The sequence below is a fragment of the Crinia signifera genome, chromosome 6, assembly GCF_055691185.1.
Source record: "Crinia signifera chromosome 6, ASM5569118v1, whole genome shotgun sequence".
NCBI classification, from domain to species: Eukaryota; Metazoa; Chordata; class Amphibia; order Anura; family Myobatrachidae; genus Crinia; species Crinia signifera.
In genome coordinates, this window is record NC_139222.1 from 244490318 (window position 1) to 244515656 (window position 25339).

The window sequence follows — 25339 nt, forward strand, 5'->3', positions numbered from 1 at the left end:
CCATTTATGAGGTGTTATTCGCTTCAAGATAGCATGAGTCAAGCAAGTGCAGGACATCTGACATTGTGGTCTGTGGCGCCGGCCAGACCCCTCAATCAGAAAACGCATTTGCAGCATTTATTCCCTAAGACAAGGAGAGCAAAAATGGCAACGTCACATCTACAGAGGGTTACAGAATAAGTGGTAGACAATGTCTAAGTCAACCACTAACGGTCGACACCTTAAAATAGTCAACATAACCATTGTCGACATAAACAAAAAGGTTGACACAAACTTATGGTCGACCTAGAACTGGTCAACGTAAATAAGGTCGACATGAGTTTAAAAAAAAAAATTGGGAGTCTATGTCAGCATGGACACCGTATCAGTGAAACGCTGCACTCGCCATACTACGGGCATACTCTTATATTCCCAATCTATGCCCACTTGGATAGTAAAGTATGAAAAGCCATCTTATTTATGTCGACCATGTCTATGTTGTCCATAAGCCTGTGTTTACCTTATGTCAATGTAGAACTTGGGTATGTTGCCCATTTCAAGGTGTTGACCTAGTCGACCATCAGTGGTCAATCTAGTGACTGTCCACCTAGACATGGTCAACCCAGTGACCGCATACCCTACAGAGAATGCGCGATCACCCAGTGGGTTCATGACAATGCCAGTGAATACCCCAGCTATAAGAAACCATTAGTAATGAGAATCATCCCAGCAGCAGCTATAAACCAACTCATACCGGTATTATGCCTAAAGCCATCTTCTGCCATCAGGTGAGTGGCCTCCTTGCGTCTCCTTCTGTACCATCCCAACACTAGTTTACTTACGTTCATCAGGCATTGTGGTTACCCTACACCTTGTAAGGTGCCTTTATAGCAGTGTTCTATCCATTAGTGCAGTGGTTCTTAAACTTTCTTGAATCACGGCGCCCTATAGTATTAGCATTTTTTTCACAGCTCCCCAATGATTTTTTTACTCAATTTGGGAAATTCATTATTAATTTAAGCAAATTGTGCCTACCTGACAGTTTTAGGTTCAGTTATGTGATCGTGTACAGTTTTGCTTCTGATTGGTAGCCAAGTCTATCACTTCGGCCATAAATAAATTTTATTTGGTTCTAAACCACCAACCTGAGGCACCCAGGGTACCTAGGCATGGAGTTTGGGAACCACTGCATTACTGGTTCTCAAACTCAGTCCTAAGTATCCCAAACAAGGTACCATTTTCTAGGGTAACTAGCAGGTGACACAATGACATATTTTAAAAGATCTACAGGTGGAAGTTATTATTTAATTTGCGATTCTGTGAGGAGACCTAGAAAACATGAACTGTTTGGATCCTGAGGACCGAGATGAAGAACCCATGCGCTAACCTCTAGGTACCATGCTGTAATGGTCTAACGCAACAGGATTGCTTCTGTACCTCGCTGCCAGTACCCGGCACAGCTAGGCCTACCTATATAAATATCTGTACATATACCAGTGATGCCACATAGCCTAGCAGCCACTGCCATCCCACTCCTTCCCTCAATGACGCAGATGCAAGCACACTGTCTGCTTTCACTGGAGTACACTTCCTATCCTGCCTACCCTACCCCTCCATCCATTCCCATCCGTTCCTACTTATCCTATTGTTTTTCGTTCGTTCGTTCACCCACCTATTTTTAGTATGTTAACTCCCATAAGTAGGCCCTCCTTCCTCACGTACTCACCCTACCTCTTTACCTCACCTGTGCTCCTGCCCTGTTCTTCCCTTCCTCTACTAATCTTCAGTCTCCTCGACAATTTCCACACCTACTTCCGAACTGATGCTGATTTTAGTTCTACTGGCTATACCCCTATTTATGTGGAATTTATCAACACACCCTGTACGTTACCTTGTAATTTGCTTTTTTGTTTGCTATGTACGGCGCTGAAGACACTTTGTGGCGCCTTATAAATAAACAAATACTACTACTAGGCAGCTCATATGTTATATAAGCAAATGACACTGCATCATCGACAAGGGCAAGTATAACCTGCTCAGCTGCCCGGGATGTCTACGGCAGCCTACCTGAGAAAAAGCATTGATTGTTATGTCTGGTTTGGCAGATGCTTCAGTTACCTAAGAACTCCCCCTTAATAATCAGCCCTGGATCCTGCCATACACACAGTACTTGTCTAACACTTCCCTAGTAAAATGAGTGGAAATACAGTTTAATCCTCTGGTTCCACTGCTGGGAGCAGACACGGCACATAATGAAGAATAGAAATGTGATGCTGACGACCTGTAAATAAATAGCTCACTTCCTGGCCTGTATCTTAATCTCTCTTCTATCCCGTCCGCAGTGTACGCACAACAGAAGACTGTGTAACGCGTGTGAGTGTGGAACAGGCAGCGGTGTTTAGTGAGAGTCATGTGATGAAGCATGAGTGAGCGCTGCTGTCAGCTTACTGATGCTAATTAGAGCAAGGCCTTTAATAATGAGGCCCCGCGGTGAGCAGATCAGCAATAGATTTTGATAAATGCTCTGACTAATGAAACATACTGCAGCTTCGTTACAACCCAGCGAAAATATAAGAATATTTTTGCCACGCACTTCTAAAATTAACCAAGACAAATGGCATGAGTACAGGTGATGGTAATTAATGGAGCATTTAATGGCACCTGATAAAGGAACAACACATCCTATGTATTCTAATTCCTAGGAAACAAACTTCCTTATCCTAATGTTACTTACTAACAAAAGTGATTATAATTCTGAATCAAAACATATCACCATCTTACTAATTTAACCAGGCCAGCAGTCTAAAGCCTAAAGGTGCGTACACACTATACCAGCGGTTCTCAAATTGTGGGTCGTGACCCCAAAGTGGGTCCCGGTCCTCTCAGCATGGGGTCGCGGCTCAATGTTGCTGACCATCAGGCTGATGACTTTTCTAATCTCAGTCAGTGATTTAAGGAATCTGTTCCTTCAGACTTCTCACATCACTTGATTCCTCCACAATGCTGCCATGTATGTGCTGTCTGCTGACTACACATGTGATGTGATGACCTTCTGCAGTCACTTGCTGGGGTCCTGTAATTGTTTTTAATGTCTGATGGGGTCCCAGTGCAAAATAGTTTGAGAACCTCTGCACTATACAATACAGATGAAGCACCTCTCGTTCAGCGCCGGGGATCGGCAGAATGCCCCTGATGACGATCGCCGGCAGAGAGGCGCTCCATTTGACTGGAACGCGCGAGCATCTCACACGCACGGCCCAGTTTTTCGGCGGTGGGGGATGGAAACCCTGCCCGCCTCCGCTTCAGAGAGACCGGCAGGGTTGGAGGGGGGAGAATGTGTGTGTGTTTGTGTGTGCGGGGAGGCAGTGGGGACCTACAGGGAGCTCCGTCGGAAGGGAAGGCGCGAGCGTCTCGTGCGCGCACGTCCCCTTCCGGCAGTTGGCTATCTGACCTCCAGAGAGGAGCTACATCTGCATATCCTTAAAAATATTGTTATCATGCCTCTTATTAACGAATACAGTACATAATGTTCAGTGTGTACACACTGTATCAGTATCAATGCGCACTCCCGCATGTCATTAACGATGTCCACTGTGGTCTGAACATGCAGTGAGATGTTCAGTGAGGGGAACGTGATATCGTTCAGTGTGTACTATATAGTTTGCCCTGGAGCAGTAGAGCATATCATATAGTGCGTACCAAGGTTTATAGTTATGCTGGTTACACACCTATAAAACGATCAGGCCAACCACAAAGGAGCGGTACAGCACGGTTAGCCAATACACAGCCTACTGCAACTGTCGCCTTATGTGCGCTTGAAACACACTTTACGGAAACCGTGAAAGAACATTTTGTAGATCAATATGTAGGAGGGTCACAGGGGGTCAAGCTGGGTACACACTACTGGCCGATCAGACAAGTGAGCATTAATATATGTGTACTCATTGTTGGGTACAAAATGAACATGCATAGATGTATAATGTAGACTAGAGGGGGCCCACTCCATGTTAATACCCTTCTGCCCCATAGGGGTATATTCACTGGTCACAGCTTGCACTGTCAGTATTCAACTGACCCCCCTGCACATGCTGTTTCACCCTCGCTGGGTTTGTGCAGTGACAGGGAAATGGCGCTTGCGGCTGCTAAAAAAGTGAGGCCCGCCCTGCATTAGCCACAAGCCTTGGGGGATCCTCGCCGTCCTCTGACTGCGAGAGTTCCACCCGGGCATTGCATACGGTGAGCGGCCGGCGCGGGGATTAAACGGCCGCATTGAATATGGCCCATTGACTAATTCAGCATAGTTCTCCATTTCGATAAAACGCTAAACCAGATCAATACTGCTATAATGCTCTATACATGGGGACACCGTAGATCATTTTTTGAACCCTGACAAGCCTTTATGGTCTATAAAGAAGCCCAAAATAGCCCGCTCCAATCAGACAGATGCCCACTTTACTTCCACATGATTGGCAGTTGGGCTGGCTAGCCTGGCGTGTCACACAAGTCCTGCCCAAGGCTTTAGGAAAATGTATTCTGAGTGGATCTGACCTAATGGACTGTTGCGGTCTTTATAAAAATGCCACCTTTTAATATAATAACTAATGGACTGCGCAGAGTCTTGGTGAATTTGCACATTTATTACAAAAGAGAAATATAAAGTAGAAGTTTACCCATCATATGCTCCACTGACGATCCTCTTGTTGTCAAAGCGAATGCATCGTACCAGTTCTTCATGTCCTTCCAGAACCCGCAAACAAGCCCCACATTCGATGTCCCACAACCTGAAAAGAAGACTCTTTATTAACATAAACATGAGAATTTCAGGACTAGGCTGCACTAATGCAATGTCTTGCTAACAGAAGTGTTACAGGATTCAATAAATAATTAAAAAGTTTTTAAAAAGATTGTATATTGGGTATATGGGGGCGGGGGCCTTAAGAGTTGTTTCGGGTATAATTGGCTTAAATTAATCTTAGAGAATTTATAATTCCCGGATGACTTTAGACAACAGATGAAGGTGATTCTATTGTATTTCTGAAGTTTTAGCCATTCAACTGTGAAATGATTTTTAGACTTGGACCAAAAGCCTGGTACATCTGAGGTTTTGAATTACAGTACTCCATGCAACGCCTGATCTTTATTGTAGTGCCGATACTGTAATAAACTGTACTTAAAACGTCATTACTCATGTGCCTGAATTTAAAGTGTCTCTCTCAAAGATGAAAAATTCCTGAGATGTCATGTATATCTACAGTACCTACTACACTGACTATGGAGGTCCAGCCCCAGTGACACACAGAAGAGAATTTAATGGTTAGTGATGTCTTTGCCCTGTCTGACCCATTGGTAATAATCTACCATTGAGCAGTAGGGGTATACCCATCCCCCCCGAACACAGTTACTTTCAGAGAATAACTGCAAAAATAAAGTACTCCCAGAATATATCTGGTGGGGTCCCCTGATTTTTTTTCTATGGGGTCTGCTAAAATAGGAAATGTACCAAGCTCTAGGAACTTGGCTTCAATAGGTAACACCACTACTTTAACCTTTGTATTATTGCTCACAGCAACACGGCTGAACTATATATGTATGGGGACATATAGGAGCCCATGCCGGAATGACTGTTCTCAATTTATGTATCCATGAATAAAAAATAATATTGCTGCCATAAAAAAAACCTTATTTTCAGAGGCACAATAGAAGGGTGTTCGGACAGGTTACCCAACCATTAGAGGTATTCTACCCTGTTGCCCTAGATCACATGTTCTCAAACTCGGTCCTCAGAACCTGAATAAGTTTGTGTTTTCCAGGTCACCTTTAGATTTTTAAAACGTGACAGTTAGTGATACAGAGTGCACCTGTCAGGTGACCTGGAAAACATGATCTGTGTGGGGTCCAATACAATTTTGCTTATACATCTGTGGAGAAACTCACCTGCAAAGAGAAGTTAAATAATTGTATAGCCTTCTACCAAGACATTAATGGGTGCAAAGTTTTAAAGCAGTGGTGTCAAACTCATGTTTAAAAAGCAGAGTCCTACACGTTTCAGAGCCGTTTTTTATGCAGTGAGAATGGCTCTGAAACGGTATTTAGTAAAAACAACAGATTACAGACCTGTGATAGGCTGTCCCCTGCATTCTGCCTTGAAACTTGTTCAGGGGACTAAACGGGTTGACTGATGTGAATTATACTTAAACGGTATTTAAACCGGTAATCTACTGCAATGCGAAGGCTCAGACCCGTTTTAAATACAGTTTAAAAATACCTATTTTTGAAACTTTTGGCAGTGTGAAAGCGGTATTAGATGCTGCAACTAGGAACTCTGAGAGTAAACCAGTGGTGCTCTTAGCATAAATACATGCTTACATAAAATGTACTGTTTATTAGAAGCCATTACAAAGTTGTTTATTTCTATACTGTTATTTAGCAGCGGATATCCATGCCGAATTTTACATTCATCATTATCCAGCACAGTCAACTGCCTGACTGTTCATTATTGACTGTGTAGTTTCTCTTCGCTTAGATATGGAGTATGAAATAACAGCTCCCTCAAGAAACACATTGGCTGCTTCCCAGTAAACAGTCTAACTTCCCTCCTGCTGTGTTATTAATAATTGGATATAACTCCCACGGTTGACAAAAGGAGGAGATAAAATCTTTATTCTTCAGCAACAAGGGACTAAAAAACCCCAGAAAGAATCAGTGTGCTGGAGAGAGAACTAGAGGGGCATATGCACAGTATTCTATGGGGGTACATTTCTTAATTGCAGGTTGATAAAAGTGGAGTTGCCCATACTTAGTGTTCATTCTAGCACCTGCTATCTTTGAAAACCCATGCAGTTCCTGTTCCCTGCCTGGGGTGTCGCTGTCTGCTGTTGTGTTTCTAGCACAGGTCTGGTTTGCATATCAGTGCTGATGTACAGACCACACTGTGCTAGAAGCACTACAGCAGACAGCGACACCCCAGGCAGGGAAGAGGAACTGCATGGGTTTTCAAAGATAGCGGGTGCTAGAATGAACACTACATACTGTCGCAACCAAATTGTAGCTACAATTTTTTAGCATAACCCACGTGAAGCAGTGATCGGCTAATGGAATCTCCTGTGCGGCCCTCTAAATTTCTAAAATTCCCGCACATTACTCTTCGACATAATGGCAATTTCAATTAAAAAACATTTTTTTCAATGAAAGGGACACCAATCTATGGGGGTTATTCCGATTGAGTCCACCAAACCCCGCCTTGCAAATGGTGGTACGCCGGCTCACCATTCGCAAGGGCGATTCGCTCGCAGGGACACCGTAACATCCATTTTGCAGCCTTGTGGGATTCGTCCACATCGTTCCATGGTTGGCAACCATTGAATGATGGCGAAGGCACACGCATATAAAAGTGACTCAAGTCACTTCTATATGTGTGGACGCTCGGGTGGAGAGCTGACATCCAGTGATGTCAGCTGGTCACCTCCTGCACCATCGGCACATTAGCATGAAAACGCCCAGCGTTGTCATGGGAACGCCCATGAAATGCTGGGTGCATTTTGGGGTTGTTGGGTGCGTGCATCCCGCAAACAATCTGTTCATCGTGGCCGCACACACCGAGCGCATGCACAGAAATGAGCATGCGCAAAGAGCAAACATCAGTCCAGTGCAAACATACGCAGCTGTAAGAATGGACCTGAAGGTCCTATAAGTATATATCAGTTTGCTGTTTATATAGCATCACAAGCTACAGTATAACAATAGGACAAGACGCAGGAAGGAGCGGCGAGTGTAAGTGAGGGCACGGATGGCAGGATTCAGTCAATGACTAAGATAAAGGAAAGCCAGCACCTGATTGGTTAGTATGGGCAACGCATCACCTCCAGTTTCATAAATGCACACGTTAGTAAATTTACCCCTAAGAATTGCTGCATCACAGAGCTGTGGTTTGGGGTTTATATCTGAGCAGGGGGCTAGCTACAATGAGTTTGAATGTACTAGCTGAGTTCATGGGGGTGGGAGGGGGTCCTCCAGATGCTCACTCCTACCCACAGGTCAAACCCTGGGAAAGGTGAATTATTTTCTGGCTAAATTTGATCTAAAACAAATTTGTATTTCTCTTGTATGAAAGGATTGCATAATGCTAATGTCATTGAGCATTCACTGATCGTACAGGGTTACATAATATATTCATATTACAGAAGAATAAGCAAGTGAAGTGAATAAAGCTGCACATCAACAGAAAAAAAAAGAACTAGAGCAATGGAGAATGGGGCAGTGGGTAGTTGAACAGAATAAATAACCAGAGCGATGGGTAAGCGAACAGAGTAATGGACTGGGGAGATGGGTGAATAAATGTTGGAGGCAATGGGTAAATGTTGGAGGCGATGGGTAGGTGAACAGACCAAAGGACTGGAGCGGTGGGCAGGTGAACAGACCATGAGCATTTGAAGTGTATAAAACACTTGGGGTAGACAGGTATATGAACTATATAATAAATGAGGAAAAGAAGAATTCAGTACAGGCCTGGGGATACTAATATAAAACATGGTTACGGGATAGGCGATCAACACTGTCTAGATCAGGGGTGGGCAACTATTTTGGCTGGGGGGCCGCTTATCAAAACCAGAAAATATTCGACATAATCACAAAATGCTTTAAGATTTTTATCAACAATATTTGTCATGAATGTTACAAGACATACAGAATATATATACACACACTTATACAATATAGATTTAACGTTGACCCGCTCATCGCATGCAGTACCTGTACTTTCATTAAAAAGAAACTTGTTGCCCAAGACCTCTGGAGTGATGCGGATCCTTCCCACAGTATCCACACACCACCGCGGACACCCGGGCAGTTACCCAGGAGAGTGAGTGCCGGTTCGTCCACCACTAATATATATATATATATATATATATATATATATATACACATACATACACACACACACTGTGTGTGTGTGTATATATATATATATATATATATATATATACACACATATACACACATATGCACACACATACATACATACATACATATATATATATATATATATATATATATATATATACACACACACACACACACACACACACACTGTGCGGGTGTGTGTATATGTATATATATATATATATATATATATATATATATATATATATATATATATATATATATATATATATATATATATATATATATATATATATATATCACTAATGCACATAAAATATTTGCCTGTTGCTTACTTAGCAGCCGTTTTGCCACCTCATAGATGTGCATGGCAAAAATCCTGCTGCACCCGCCCTGCACACGATTTAGGGAGCCTGGGAGGGGACGCAGAGAAACTTTAATACTGCTGCTGCCACTGTTGATGCCTGTCTGTGCCTTCCGCGCACAGAACTTCCTGGAGCCTGGGAGGGTACCCGGCGACACTCTGTTACAGCCGCCGCCGTTAATGTCCGTCAGTGCATTCTGCGCACAGTATTTCTGGGAGCATGGGAGGGGACGCGGTGACGCGGCCGCGCCAACCAATGGCGGGGAGGCAGCTGCAGCGTCATCACGTCCCCTCCCACGCTCCCTGTAATGCTGTGCGCGGCATGCACAGACGGACATTAACGGCGGCGGCATTAAAAAAAAAAGGAAACAGTATGATGTCAATGACAAGCGGCTATGCAGCCGCTTGTCATACTAATATATGTCAGATCGGCGGGCCAGACCTAAGCGGCTCGCGGGCCGCCTTTTGCCCACCACTGGTCTAGATCGACAGTTACGGGATCTACCACTCTTGGTCAAAGGCGTCTAGTAAGACGCCTAAAGATAGTTGACAGGGTCTAGAGCAGGGGTAGCCAACTCCAGTTGTCGAGAGCTACCAACAGTTCACGTTTTCCAGCTCACCTCGCAGGTACACAAGTACACTCATTACTGACTAACACATTTTAAAAGATCCACAGGTGGAGCTAATTACTTCACTTGTGATTCTGTGAGGAGACCTGGAAAATGTTAATTGTTGGTAGCTCTGGAGGACTAAGTTGACAGTCTCCATGTTTACAAGATTTTTCAGTTTTTTTGGTGTCGAATGTCACAGGATCCGAGTGGACGTTGCGCTCTCCATACTTTGGGTATGGTGCCCCGCTACACTTGGAACACTATTATATTCTCACTCTATGCCCACTTGGAAAGTACAAACCAAGTTGGGCTGCACCAGAAAAACTTGAAAAACTCATGTCAACATGGTGACTATTGACCTAGTCTCCGTCGATCTCCAGCTTGCGTCTAACTCCCGTCACTGTCGCTCTAGATTCCATTGACTATCTTTATAGCTAGTGGTAGCGAGTGGTTGATCCCATAACAGCAACGACCATATACGATAATATACACCTTTGAGTAAAGGAACATGGATGTAACGGTTTGGGGGAAACTGGTAAAATAAATGAAAAAACAGGTAACTACATGTGTAAAACATGTTTGAAATGGAAATTGAAGAAAGTTAATTATCATAATTAAACAAAGGAAGGGTGGGGCGAATGGATAACTGAGGGGCAGATTTATTAAGCTTGGTGAAGTGGCAGATTTATTAAGCTTGGTAAAGTGATAATGTGGCTGGTACTTTATCACTGGCCAATCAGCTCTCAACTGTGTAGTTACAGGCTTGGTTTGAAAAATGACAGGTAGGAGCTGATTGGCCAGTGATAAAGTACCAACCACTTTATCACTTCACCAAGCTTAATAAATCTGCCCCTGAATCCTTCAAGGATTATTGATACGTGAACTAAAACAGTTATTACTGTAGGTGTACACTAATAAGGACTGGGAGCAAGGAATATATAAACCAAATGAAAGATTAATCTGATGAGTACATATAAGGGATAAGTAAACTAAGAAATTACTAAATACACAAGGAAGCAAATAATAGGAAAACATGAATAGGAGAGAAAGAGGAGTGACAAATAAACATACATATTAAGTAAACAGGGTAAAAAAGAAAAACTGATCTAGTAAGGGAAATGCGGACATTATTCAGATATGGCCGAACAAGGTAGGAGGATCAAACTGGGGATAAGCGGAATAATAGAGTATATAAAAATGGCCACATCTGGACCCTTAGAAACAGTTTTCTTAAGCGTGGTATTAAAGTTATAGTAAAGAATGTAAAAAAGAACATCCAAGGGATGAAATGGGCAGTTCTTTTCTATGCAGAGGGCATATATTAGATAGATTCATTGAGAAGACACAAAGTTCAGCACACATTACTATGGGAAGGGTAGAACAGTACTTGCACCGCAGGGAAACACTTCTCCTCAGGCGGTGGTGGCCTTCCCTACAGTTACTACAAGATGGTGGTCCAGGGAACTGGAGACTCTTACATGTAATCCAGTATTCAATAAATATTACCTGATAGTGTTATCAGAAGAGCCGCTCACCACCAGCCTATCTCGGTACTGTAGGCAAGCAATTCCACGCTTGTGACCGTTTAACGTACGGACAAATTCACACGTACTTGTGTTCCACACCTGTTTTTAAAAACACAAAAACATGGGAGTAATTGCATCAACTGTAGTAGTTAGCCTTCATGCCTCACATCCCTGTGGTCTTGAGTTCAATTTCTGAATAAGGCACTATCTGTGTGGAGTATGTATGTTCTCCAAGCGTTCACATGAGTTTCATCTGGCTGCCATGGTTTCCTCCCCCACACACAAAAATAAAATAACCCCAGTGTGTCCATGTGCCCATTTGAAATCGTATATAAGCTTCACTGATGTCGGATGACTGAAATACTCTCCAGCACTGCATGAAATGTGTGCACTATTAAAATACCCACAAAAATTACAACAACATTGTATATTTCTGCTACACTGGCATGCCGTGATAATCTATGTTGTCTGAATGTGCCACAACTATGGGTAAAGACATGTTTTTATAGTCACCTTTCTGTTAACAGTGGCTGTCACTAAATATGCATTTACGTTTCACAACTATTGTGCTCATCAGACATTAGAAGTGCCTATAAAATATACAGATGCTGTTTAAGAGAATATAGAGGCCTGTGTACAGCCTACCCCCTTCTCTGGCACTGCAGTAGAATCTGGTTTATTACCAGATTTTACTGAGCATGTCACTGGGAACGTAGCATGTGCACCATGTTCTGGGTAACTTCTCTATTGTTAATGAGCAGATCACCGGGAAAATGGCCGGAACAGAGTGTTAGCGAAACATTGTACAGTCAGGTCTTCGGCTTCATCTATCTGTTGTGCAACCTTCTTCTCAGCCCGTGTCCAATTCTGATGAACTACAGTATTTGGTATACATAAAGTATTTTTGCAAATAAAAACAATAGTTTCATACCTTTATAGTCCTATCCCCAGAGGCGGAGACGATGTACTTGTCATCGAAGTCCACCACATTCACAGCTGCTCTATGGCCGACAAGGACCCTCCGTAGTGTGATGTCGGTGGCAGAGGCCATATCCCACACGGCAATGGAGCGGTCTTTGGAGCAGGTGACCATCATGCCGTTGTTGAAGCGTAAATGCAGCACAGCCTCGCAGTGGTGGATGAGTGTATTTAGCATCTCTCCGGTGTTTACGTCCCAAACCCTGCAATGAGACCAAATCACAAGAGATGAAACACAAAAAGGACGGCAAAGGTCTCAGTGTAACTGCACTGCAGCTTTTATCCTATGATGTACAATAGGAGATTTCCCCAATGGAACATTTATCAAATGAGGACTGGAGGCATCCACAGTTTACCTCTGACACCTAGGGCTGTACGAATGTTGGCTGTGCCACCTTATGAAATGCACCACATACTGTATAATTTATTGGATAAGGAGTATTTGAATATGTGACATTTCTTAAATCAAGAAGTTCAGCGCATTTTTCTCTTTATTGCTTTTGTGTCACTTATTTTAAATCTACTAAAAATGCACATTTTTCCATCCAGGAACAAAGCAGATTTCCATTTTCCTAATGCTTACTATGCCAACGAGTCATTTTTTTATAGCTCAGAATGTGTTTCATCAAAACAAATGCTGATATATTATATTTCAGTTTTCCCAGGATAAACCTTACAGAGCAGAACAAGAACACAAACAATGATTATGTCCTCCCTGTGCATTAAAGTTACAGAAGTACTGTAACAGTACTGTAACACTAGGTTGACATAGGCGGAAAACCATTGTACCGACACCTGGTCCACTGTCGAAAGATAAATACCATAATTAAGGTGTACAATGGACCTTATTGAGATCCATTCCATCCTCCGTGCCACCGATGTTGTGCATGTGCACCCTACACAGCGAGCGGGGGGGGGGGCACATTTGCAGCCTGTGCGTGGGAACACGCTGCGAGGGTGGGGTAGGTCAGCCCGGCATTTGCCGGACTTGCAAGTCTGCAAATCAATCAGAATAACCCCCCAATATCTCTCATTTTGGCCCTTATGAGCAATATCTTTTAAAATATCGACTAGTGTGTATGCAACAAATGATGAGCGCTCCCGCGGGTCATTAAATGGATTTCTGTCGTCCAGGGCCGGTGCTAGGGTGTCTGGTGCCCTCCTGCAAAATCTATATTTGCGCCCTTCCTCTCCTAAAGGGACAGCGCACAAAAATAAAGGCTGTGTTATCATAAGGAATGATCATAGCCCAGTTTAATTACATCTTACAGTGCCCATGATTCAGAATACACCACATAGTAGTGTCCCTTGTACAAAATACCCGCAGAAGTAGTGCCCCTTAAACACCATGCCCACAGTGATGCCACTAAAATACCCACAATAGTCCCCTTTATACATAACGCCCACAGTAGCGTCCATTACACATAAAATGCACAGTGGTAATACACCTTATACACATAATGCCCTCAATAGTAGTGACGTAAGGTGTGAAGAGAGCAGAAGAGGAATAAGAAAGGGGATCCATGAGAAGGGGAAATGTGAGAGGAACAGTGAGTTGTCAGGGGAACAAGGGAAAAGTGGCTGCTGTTGGAAAATGGACGGAGAATAGAAATGATAGATGGGGTACAAGGAAAAAAGATAGAAGGGAGAAATCCAGATTCTGGGCATAAAGAGGGTAGGATGGCCATATACTGGGCAGAGGGAGGGGTAGCCATATGCTGGGCAGAGAGAGGTGGGACAGATGTGGGGAGAGATGATGGGGAGAAAGTGGGGGGACAGATGTTGGGTAGAGGGGGCAGTTGCTGGGCAGAGAGGGATGGGGGAAATGTGATATGCAGTGAGAGGGGAAGAGATGATGTGCAGGCAGAGGGGCAGATACTGGGCAAATGGGGACAGATGCTGGGGAGATACTGATAGGGGGGTAAAGATTATGGGCAGGAAGATGTGAGCAGATGCTGGGAAGGTAGAAGGGGACAGATGCAGGGGAGAGGGGGGCGGATGCCAGATGGGGGCGGATGCCAGAAAGGGGCAGATGCTGGGGAGAGATTGGGCGTGCAGATGTGGGGAGGGGGCAAATGCTGGGGAGAGAGGGATTGGGGAAAGATGATGGACAGGGAGAGGGGTCCAGATGATGGACAGGGAAAGGGGGTGCAAATGCTGGGCAGATAGAGAGGGGAAGATATGCTGGGCAGAGAGAGAGAGGTGGAGATATGCTGGTCAGAGAAGGGGGGGTATGCTGGGCAGAGAAAAAGGGGGAGATATGCTGGGCAGAGAGCGGGGATAGGTTGGGCAGAGGGAGAGGGAGATATGCTGGGCAGATATATGCTGGGGAGAGAGAGAGGGGGGAGATATGCTGGGCATAGGAGGGGCAGATACTGAGTATGGAGAGGGGGGACAGAAGGTGGGCAGGGAGAGGGGAGGCAGATGCTGGGCAGGGAGAGGGGGGGGACGACAGATTGTAGGCAGGGAGAGGGGGGGGGGGGGCAGATGCTGGGCAGGGGGTAGGGGACAGATTGTAGGCAGGGAGAGGGGGATGGGCAGATGCTGGGCAGGGAGAGGGGGACAGATGGTGGGCAGGGAGAGGGGCACAGATGGTGGGCAGGGAGAGGGGCACAGATGGTGGGCAGGGAGAGGGGGACAGATGGTGGGCAGGGAGAGGGGGACAGATGGTGGGCAGGGAGAGGGGGACAGATGGTGGGCAGGGAGAGGTGGTACAGATGGTGGGCAGGGAGAGGTGGTACAGATGGTGGGCAGGGAGAGGGAGGACAGATGGTGGGCAGGCAGAGGGGGGCATATGCTGGGCAGGGAGAGGGGGGAAAGATGATGGGCAGAGAGTGGGGGGCAGAGAGAGGGGGATAAATGCTGGACAAGCAGGGGGTGGCAGAGGTAGAGGTAGAGAAAAGCTGCACAGACAGTGGAAGCAGGGGAAACACTCACAGACAGCCTTAGGTCCATGATCTGCCTATGAGATCCTCCGTGTTCCATGGAGCTCCTCCAATCGGGTTCTCTCATATTCAGCATGTGCCAAGCTCCTTCAATCACAGCTCGGCACATGCTGTCCTGGCCCTGATGATGACATGAGTGGTGAGGGGCTCGGCACCGCAGTCACCAGAGGTAGGTGCAGGCCAGGACATCCCCTGCTGCTGCAGTGCTGCTATATCCTGACGTAAGTTCTCTCTCCCCTCTGCTGCGTGCTATTCTATACACTGTCACTGACAGGCACAGCAGCAGCTGGCAGCACCTTACATCACTGCACACAGTGGCAGAGCTGCAGGGCAGGGAAAGCGCCTAAACAGTCCAGCGCCTACCTGCTTTGCAGGCTCTGCTGAGCGGGTAGCGCCGGCCCTGCTGTCGTTTGTACATGCAGACCAATTTGGGCTATGTTGTTCACAAAAAGCAGCATGTTACTAGACTCTAGCTTGATTGTTCATCATATCGTTCAGTGTGTATGTACAATTTTTGTTGGTCCAGAAGACTTTCACTGAGTGTGTAGGATTCATAATTATTACTGGCTCCAAAGATCTCTGATGCAATTCAATCAGAAAGATCATATACATGTGAATAAACAGAAGCACGCACTACTGTTCAATAAGGATTGTACTTGGCTCCAGTGATCTCTACGTGTTTAGTTTTTTCCCATGACACAAGTGAAAATAATTGAGCAGCAAATTGAGGTCACTCCACTATTGTAATGCTGTCAACTGCAGGTAGATAGGTCATAGCGACATTGGAAACAATGACTTTGAATGTCACCACAATTTACAGGTGTGTCCTTTTCTTACTGTTGCTCAAGTCATGGAAAATACTGTAGACTCTGCCCCAGGTCCTGGGTGGCTCAGCCGAGCCAAGAGTCTATCCTGTGCAAAATGCGCATCTTGTTCTCATGCATAAAATCACTGGGAGTGACACAACTACACTGATAGCGCACACTGATCACTTTGATGTGCGACATTTCATCTGTGAGATCTCCCCCAGAAACTGTGGGAGAAGCAGTGCCTGCTGGGATTGCTGGTGTCTGGGAAGTGGAGATCCTGTGAGAGCTGTCCACTGCCGTCCTTGCCAGTACTGATAGGTCGGTAAGTGGCAATATGAACGGAGCTAAGGCCCGAGACAGTTACAGATTTTTAGATGAAAATGAGCAAAAAAAATTGGTAGTGGGGGAGATGACGACTTCTGTATCAGCCTGAAGGTGCCCATACATGGTGCGAGGGTGCTGTGCGATGCGCACTCCTGCAGGCATCCCATCGCACAGCACATAAAGTCTGTGCAGCCCGAGCTTTTTGAACTAGTTCAAAACACACGGGAATATTGTACCGTGTATGGCCACCTTAAGGCTAGAGGTATGTATGAGACAATTTCCAGAGTGGACCAAAAAAAAGTTGTAGGAGAGTAAAAAAAATCCCAGAGCGCGATGTTCTAGTATTCACCTGTAACTTATATATGGTAACATTTGAAGGTAGAATAAATGTCAAAACACAACGAAATAAAAACAATTTATCTTTCCGCGTGGCCTTTTATGGACTGCACAATGAGAAGGACAATTTCCAAACATCTAGCCTTTTGCGACTTAAAAAACATTTCAATGAAACAAATAAGCTGTAGCACAAGTCGGACGCCTCACATAAATCAATTTAAAATAGGACCAGTCAACCTTGAAAGAGTTATTTCTTTATACATTAAAAAGGTATCATGAAAATGTTCATTAGAAAAAAAACTTTTTTTAACGAGGCTTTTACTGAATGAGTAACACTTTAAAAGTATGCTCACAGACAGGATGACATTAATGACAGATGTTTAGGAAAGGGCCGAGACTATAAAAACCAGCACATTTTCTGCTTAGAGCTGCGTAATGTGTATATACTATATAAGTGATTGAGGGGAGAATAATTAATAATAATAAAAAAAAATAAAAAAAATTGTTGCTATAGTTCTACAGATCAAGAACTACAAATGTATTGTTTTATAAAGCATTTAACTTGCAATATTATAGATGTTTGTCGTGCACTGTATAACTAGAGATTGAGCAAGAGAATACTATGGTCGCTATGGTAGATATTATATAAATATTTGATAAATATATATATTTTTTTTAACTTTCAAAGCCCTACATGACCAAGACCTGAAGCAGCTTCTGATTTCATACTGTCCCACCCGATTACTGCGATCTGTAGATAAAATACTTTTAGCAGTACCTAGAATCTCCAATAATTCATTTGGGGGTGGAGCTTTTAGCCATGCGGCTCCAACTTTATGGAACTCATTTTCCGGCACAGTTTGAGAGGCCCCCATTCTAGAATCCTTCAAATCAGACTCAAGACTTTTCTGTTTACTCAAGCATTTCCTTAATTCCCTTAAGTATTGTTTATGAAAAGCTTTTCTGTACGTCAGTGTTCCTGTACTGCATTACATTCATTATATCTGTTAGGCGCCTTGAGTCTTATTGGAGAAAGAGCGCTATATAAATAAAATTATTATTATAAAATTATACAAGGTCTATTTTTTTTACATTTTAAATGCAAAGCTGTTTAGTATGAACATTTCGGTTTCAGTGTCACTCCTAATGTCAGTCTTCGAGTATCCAGACAGATCAGGTTTCTAGGATTTCCTTAATCATGCACAAGTGAATAAATGTATTTTGCGGAGTCAGAAATTATCACACATGTATCCTCAGACAGAAATCCTGAAAACATGACTTGTTCGAGGAACTTGAAGACTGTAGTTGAGAACTACTGGCCTACACCATGCACTTTTGTCAAACCGAAGGGAGGAGCAGCTAACATTTACCCACTTCCCATAAGACAGGCATGGTATGAGTAGAGATTAGTGTGTTTATAGTGGGATCCAGCAGAGGATTAGAACAGTTCACAAAACCATTATAAACAATGTAGTGTTCATTCTAGAACCCGCTATCTTTGAAAACCCATGCATTTCCTCGTCCCTGCCTAGGGTGTCGCTGTCTGCTGTGGTGTTTCTAGCACATGTCTGGTTTGCATATCAGTGCCGATATACAGACCACACAGTGCTAGAAGCACTACAGCAGACAGTGACATCCCAGGCAGGGAAGAGGAACTGCATGGGTTTTCAAAGTTGGCGGGTGCTAGAATGAACACTACAATAATTACAGGACAATCAGTAAATATGAATATTGGAATATTTTAATCTTTGTCTGCAGTGACCCTTTTGGCAGGCTACAAAAGGATGTAAGTGTTCCCTCCACTGGCGCCCAATGTAGACAGGAGAAAGTGTACAACCCTATATTAGGGAGGCGATCCTCTTCTCCGTATTTCAGAGGATCGCCTCCCTAATATAGGGTTGTACACTTTCTCCTGTCTACATTGGGCGCCAGTGGAGGGAACACTTACATCCTTTTGTATCTGTTGTGTATTTCTTTGTGGTGTAGGGTCACCACTGTTAAGTGTGCCCACCGCAGGCTGCCCGGCGCTCCTAGCTAATCCACCTCTTTTTGCTGTATACCTTTTGGCAGGCTGCAGTTGTCAAAGTTAGCAATATTTTTTTCTACAGCATGAGCTTGAAATGCGCGATAAACAACCTGTTTTCAAGTACCGGAGGAACTATCATGAAGCTATCCCCAATTCAATGAGTTAATGCCCATTGACACAATAAGGTACTGGGTGAGAAAAGGGTCTGTAATCGAATTGCTCTGGGTGTTAAAGCCTACAACCCTTTATCACCCAAGGTAAATTACCAAGGCTGATTGAATCCCCCCTTTAAGGTTTGAATTTATATGCCCCTCTGATATTTCATGGTTACTCGTCCTTTAACATATCTGTAAGACAACTACAAAAAGTCTTGCCTTCCTACGTTTATTGTCGCCATTAACATTAAAAGTCTCACGCTGCATCTTCAGCAAACCAACAGCTACAAACTACAGGGAGACTACAGAGCCTCTTCCACATTACTGCTTTTTATTACAAGGGCTCTCATCTCCTTAAACCGATTGTAAAAGGCTAAGGAGAGAGACGTAAAAGACTAATTACTGAAAAGGCCCCACGCTGCCCAAGCCAAGGACAGACATCGCTGCAAACACAAATCAACAATTCCAAGCCGAATGTTCCGATTCCGTAAGAGAAACCCGAGGAACAAACTGACTTCGTATTAACCGTTCATTGCTGACCACGCGGAGATCAATCCCATTGCTTATCTGCTTGGCCTATGAAAGGAAAGCTGAGATGGAACATATTTATGTAATAAGGTGACTAAACTATCCTTTCACTCTGAGATAATTACCCAGCTTGTTTCTTCCCGTCATAAGGATGAACCATCGACTGTCAATTATTAACCACTTAATTTTCTGAGTATTAATCGAACAACGACGTCAATGCCTATATTCTATTCTGCCCCTTTAATTCCAATAGTGCTAAACGTGGTTTAGCGGCGCCTCGTAGGGCTCCGATGTTATATCTAAACAGAAACGGAGGCACCCCAAGGGCATGAAGACCAATCAACTTCCTCACCATACTAACGCCAGATGCACAATAAAACCAAACCTGCTCAAATGAGATGTGTCTTCAGACTTCGGAATACCTATTAAACCCGTTTATTTTTACATATCAACAGTTTTGAACTTTTTAACAATCCTGCAGTGGAATGCCAGCCCAGGGTGGCACTCAACAATCTATTTTAATGCCAAGCCTCCACTGCGAACAGTTGAATCTGGTGATCCTTTGAATGTTAGCAGATAAATTACGGAGACTTGACACAGCTACAAAAGTAGAGTATAACTGCAATGCTGCTATATGGGTTAGCAAATCACAAATTCCATTACATAGGCAAACGCAAGGGGGGGGGGGGGGTGTTTCTGGTTGCCCGGAAACCCCCTCCTCTTGGCAAGTGCCTTAAAATATGACAATAGCACTGGTATATAATATGATCAATAGAACTGCCGCCACATCATGCAGTGTAAGGGACAGAGCAGAGCTGCAGCACATGCCTAGTGTACCAGCTTCTTCTACCACATTTACTGTATGTGTGGATCTGAGCCCTCATACAGCACAATGGTCTAGAGAGCAGCTGCCAGGAGGAAGAGACAGGAGCCTTACCATGAAGTGGGAGATTGTGACCTTAGAAAGTGCAGTACTGGTTCTATAATGTTTGTGCATTTATTTAGTATGCTAGGTTTAACCTTTTCCTGTCCACTTATTTTATTTAAATGTTTTAAACAGCCTATACCCTTGATGGCTAACCTTGACACTCCAGCTGTTGTTGAGCTGCACTTCCCAGCATGCTCTGCTTCAGTTTTGCTATTTGGCCATGCTAAATCTGATGCAGAGCATGCTGGGATGTTTAGTTCAACAACAGCTGGAGTGTCACGGTTAGCCATCAAGGGCCTATACTACAGACCAGGGGTCCTCAAACTATTTTTCAGACTCCTTGAATCACTGACTGAGATTAGAAAAGTCATCAGACACATGGAGTCGCGACCCCATGCTGAGAAGTTGGAACCCACAGTTTGAGAACCGCTGCAATAGACCATCTGTACTGATAAATATTAACACTCTATTTCATACAGTATCCAGTGTATAAAAAGACCAATTTTTAGGGCTTTTGCCATTCCCCCAGATTCCCGTTCTTCCTCCAATGCAGAGTGGGAGATTTTGGATTACATTTGGAAACCCCCCCTCTAAAAATCCTGCGTTTGCCACTGCATTAATGACAACACAATATGGGTAGGGAGAGGATGGTTGTTGTTCCATATACAGTATATTTGCTTATTCAGTGACGAACACAAAGTAACATCTAGATACCTGACAGTGGAGTCCGAGGAACCAGTAAGGATTACTCTCTCGTCGTACTGAAGGCAGAGGACGGACCCAGTGTGACCGGTCAGGACTCGTTTACACTCTAATGTATTTTTATCCCAAATCTAGAATGGAGGGGAATAAAAAAAGATCATATCATCAAAATAGCACAACTACTTAATGTAAACAATTTGTATTTAAAAACCTTATTTGCTTTTTAAGACGTTCCAAGATGAAACATACTTAGTCAGATCCTAATTAGCACTTAAGGCTAAGCCCCCCCCCCCCCCCCTTTCCCGCTGCTAACAGAAAGGGACAGTATGCTATAGTATTTTCTCTTCATTTGAGCCCACAAATGAAAAGGAAGTATCCGCACTCATCTTATCCTCTTACTCTACTACCTCTCCTCTCGATCCTATACCTGCGCAAGTCATTAAAAATGTATCTCCTGTGATTATTCCAACCTTAACTAAAATCTGCAATCTCTCTCTTACTACTGGTACTTTTCATTCTCTGCTCAAACATGCAGTGATAACTCCTATTCTAAAAAAACAGAACTCTGACCCTAACTCTCTCTCTCTAACTATATCCTATATATCAGTGGTCGCCAACCCGTCGCTCGCGAGCTACCGGTAGCTCGCCTGAGCGAAACGGGTGGCTCGACCACTGCTGCCTGCCCTGCCCAGTCCGCCCGCCCGTTGTTGCCGCTGGCTTGCGGCGCTATAGCCGCCGCTATAGCCGCCGCCTTGCCCCGCTGTAGTCCGCGGGGACCAGAGACAGCACACAGGCGCTAGAAGTCATATTTGACCTCTAGCGTCTGACAGGGAGCACCGCGCTAAGCGCTCCCGGCACTTCCGGGTAACGCTGCAGCAGCGCAGCTCTGTGTTCCCTCCCTGTCATAGGCTAGAAGTCAAATATGACTTCTAGCATGGTGGGGGCTGTGGGGGGGAAGAACGCTAAATGCCAGCAGGGTGATGACGGAGGCAGCAGGCTAGAAGTCAAATATGACTTCTAGCATGGTGGGGGCTGTGGGGGGGGAAGAACGCTAATTGCCAGCAGGGTGATGACGGAGCTGAGCACCAGCAGCAATTATTCATTTATTATGCCCATGTGAAGACGGGCATAGTGGAGGGGGCAAGCAGTGACCCCCTTGTCAATGAGCATTAACCCCTGGCAACAAAATTCAACCCCTGACAGCAAGCAGGTAATTTACATTTTTTTATTAGAAGCCTAACTGTGGGACATTGTGTGCAATATGTGTAATGGGCATCATTTGTGTGGCACATGTTTAATGAGCATCAAGGTGTGGGGCATATGTATAAAGGAGCTTCACGTTATGGGTCATAGGCATAATCGGCATCACGGTGTGTGGCATATGTATAATGGTGCATCACGGTGTGTGTCATATGTATAATGGTGCATCACGGTGTGTGGCATATGTATAATGGTGCATCACGGTGTGGCATATGTATAATGGAGCATCACGGTGTGCGGCATATGTATAATGGGCATCACGGTGTGCGGCATATGTATAATGGGCATCACGGTGTGCGGCATATGTATAATGGGCATCACGGTGTGCGGCATATGTATAATGGGCATCACGGTGTGTGGCATATGTATAATGGAGCATCACGGTGTGTGGCATATGTATAATGGAGCATCATGGTGTGTGGCATATGTATAATGGAGTATCACTGTGGGATATGTATAATGGTGCATGCATCATGGTGTGTGGCATATGTATAATGGAGTATCACTGTGGGATATGTATAATGGTGCATCACGGTGTGGGGCATTTGTATAACGGAGTATCACTGTGGGATATGTATAATGGTGCATCCCGGTGTGGGGCATTTGTATAACGGAGTATCACGTTGTTGGGCATATGTATAATGGGCATCGTGTGTGTGTGTGTGTGTGTGTGGAAAAAATGGGGGATGTAGCCTCGCAGGAGTTCCACGGTAGTAGCTGAACCTTCTAATTTTTGGCGCGTGCCTTCGGCACGCGCAGATGACTCTTCTCCTCTGCCTCCAGTGTTGGGAGGTATGTTTTGGGGCATTACAGTTTGTGGCATTATGTGTAAAGGGCATTTTTTGGGATATTATGCAGATTTTTTAATTTTTTTTACTTTAGTAGCTCTTCGGGCGGTTTATTTTGTCGCGAGTAGCTCCCTACCCAAAAAAGGTTGGAGACCACTGCTATATATACTATACTATATATACATCCTATATCTCAGCTCCCATGCCTCTCCAAGCTACTGAAGAGACTTGTCTACTCTCGCCTCACAAACTTTCTTAACTCTAACACCCTATTAGACGCACTTCAGTCAGGCTTTCGCTCTCAACACTCCACTGAGACAGCACTGACTAAAGTGGTGAATGATCTGGTAACGGCTTAGTCTAAAGGCCATTACTCACTACTTATTCTTCTTGATCTTTCTGCTGCATTTGACACCGTCGATCACTCTCTTCTCTTACAAACACTACACTCCCTAGGTCTTAATGATACAGCCCTTTCCTGGTTCACATCTTACCTATCTGATCGCTCTTTCAGTGTTCGCTTCTCTAACTCTACTTCCTCTTCATTACCTCTGTCAGTCGGAGTTCCACAAGGTTCAGTCTTAGGTCCTCTGCTTTTCTCAAGCTATACCTCCTCTCTTGGCAAACTAATCAGCTCTTTCGGACTTCAGTATCACTTGTATGCTGATGATACTCAAATCTATCAACCCCAGAGTTGTCACCAGTGGTTTTGGGTCGAGTCTCTGATTGTCTCTCTGCCATCTCATCTTGGATGTCTTGTTGCCAACTCAAACTCAATATTTCCAAAACGGAATTACTTATATTCCCGCCAACTAAGAACAGTTACCATCCTGACATCTCCATCGCTGTTGACAACTCGATAATCTACCCTACCCCACAAGCTCGTTGCTTAGGGGTCATCCTCGACTCTGGACTGTCCTTTGTTCCCCACATTCAATCTGTCTCCAAATCATGTTACATGCATCTAAAAAACATATCCAAAATACGACCCCATCTCACACAAGACACTACCAAATCTCTTATCCATGCACTCATTATATCCCGCATTGATTATTGCAATAGTCTCCAAACTGGTCTTCCCAAGAACAGACTCTCACCACTGCAATCAATTTTAAATAATGCTGCTGCTAGGCTGATCTTCCTTGCAAGACGCTCATCATCTGCTGATCCGCTCTGCCAGTCCCTCCATTGGTTGCCTGTATATTACCGTATTCAATATAAAACACTTCTACTTGCATATAAAGCTATTAACCTTACTGCACCAGCATATATCTCTGTACTTATCACAAAATATCTCCCATCTCGACCACTACGCTCTACACAAGAGCTGCGTCTCTCTTCTGCACGGATCCCTAGCTCCCACTCACTATTACAGGACTTTCATCAGGCTGCTCCCATCCTATGGAATGCCCATCCACGCACATTAAGACTCTCCACTAGCCTCCAAACTTTCAAGCGTTCCCTGAAAACTCACCTCTTCAGGCAAGCTTATCATATTTAAGTTCTACATGCATAACCCTCCGAGGCACTTATGTATTATATAGCTTTCCTTCTGGACTTGTAACATGGTGGGACTGCTATGCTATTACTGGTGCCTGTCCTTGTGTTCCCCCCCTATATCCCTATAGATTGTAAGCTTGCAGCAGGGCCCTCCTACCTCCAAGTCTGTCGGTTGTTGCCCAGTTTGTCTTATCACTGTCTACTATTGTAAAGCGCAACGGAATCTGCTGCGCTATATAAGAAACTGTAAATAAATAAATAAATATAGTATACAGTACCTATATAGCTGTATACTATGTGGTAGGCATCTTTAAAATAAAATGAACTGCACTGCTCCGGAGCAGCCATAACTTACACCTTTCTCATACTACTAAAGGTGCAGGAGAACTGTCGGAGTGTGGCGTCCACAGGTTATATGTATGATTCAGAACAGAATGTGTGTCTCTGGTGACACAACCACGGAACATATCTCTTGCATTCGTTCGCTCCATCAACACCCAGAAGCGCCCATTCAGCATCTGCAGGGAAATTGCTGAGTTGCGTATCACTTTGACTTATGCTTTGGTTTGCGAAGATGTGTATGCAGCCCGATACACGTGTGCAATATACATAAAATAGTCATTACTAGATGTGACCTCTTATGAAGTTGCGTGTGACTGCAAGATAAAGGCAATGGAATGAT

The 25339-nt window shown here is 44.2% G+C and overlaps 1 protein-coding gene across 3 annotated transcripts in view; it reads right to left on the bottom strand.

Moving 5' to 3' along the window:
- BTRC (beta-transducin repeat containing E3 ubiquitin protein ligase) overlaps positions 1 to 25339 on the bottom strand; it is a 196752-nt gene that overhangs the window by 16239 nt on the left and 155174 nt on the right. For all 3 annotated transcript variants that reach the window (XM_083149212.1, XM_083149211.1, XM_083149213.1), the window contains 4 exons: positions 21122 to 21240; positions 12310 to 12559; positions 11359 to 11477; positions 4650 to 4760 (listed from right to left, as the gene is read on the bottom strand). In XM_083149212.1, the coding sequence (XP_083005338.1) occupies positions 4650 to 4760; positions 11359 to 11477; positions 12310 to 12559; positions 21122 to 21240 (599 nt within the window). The remainder of the gene's footprint in view (positions 1 to 4649; positions 4761 to 11358; positions 11478 to 12309; positions 12560 to 21121; positions 21241 to 25339) is intronic.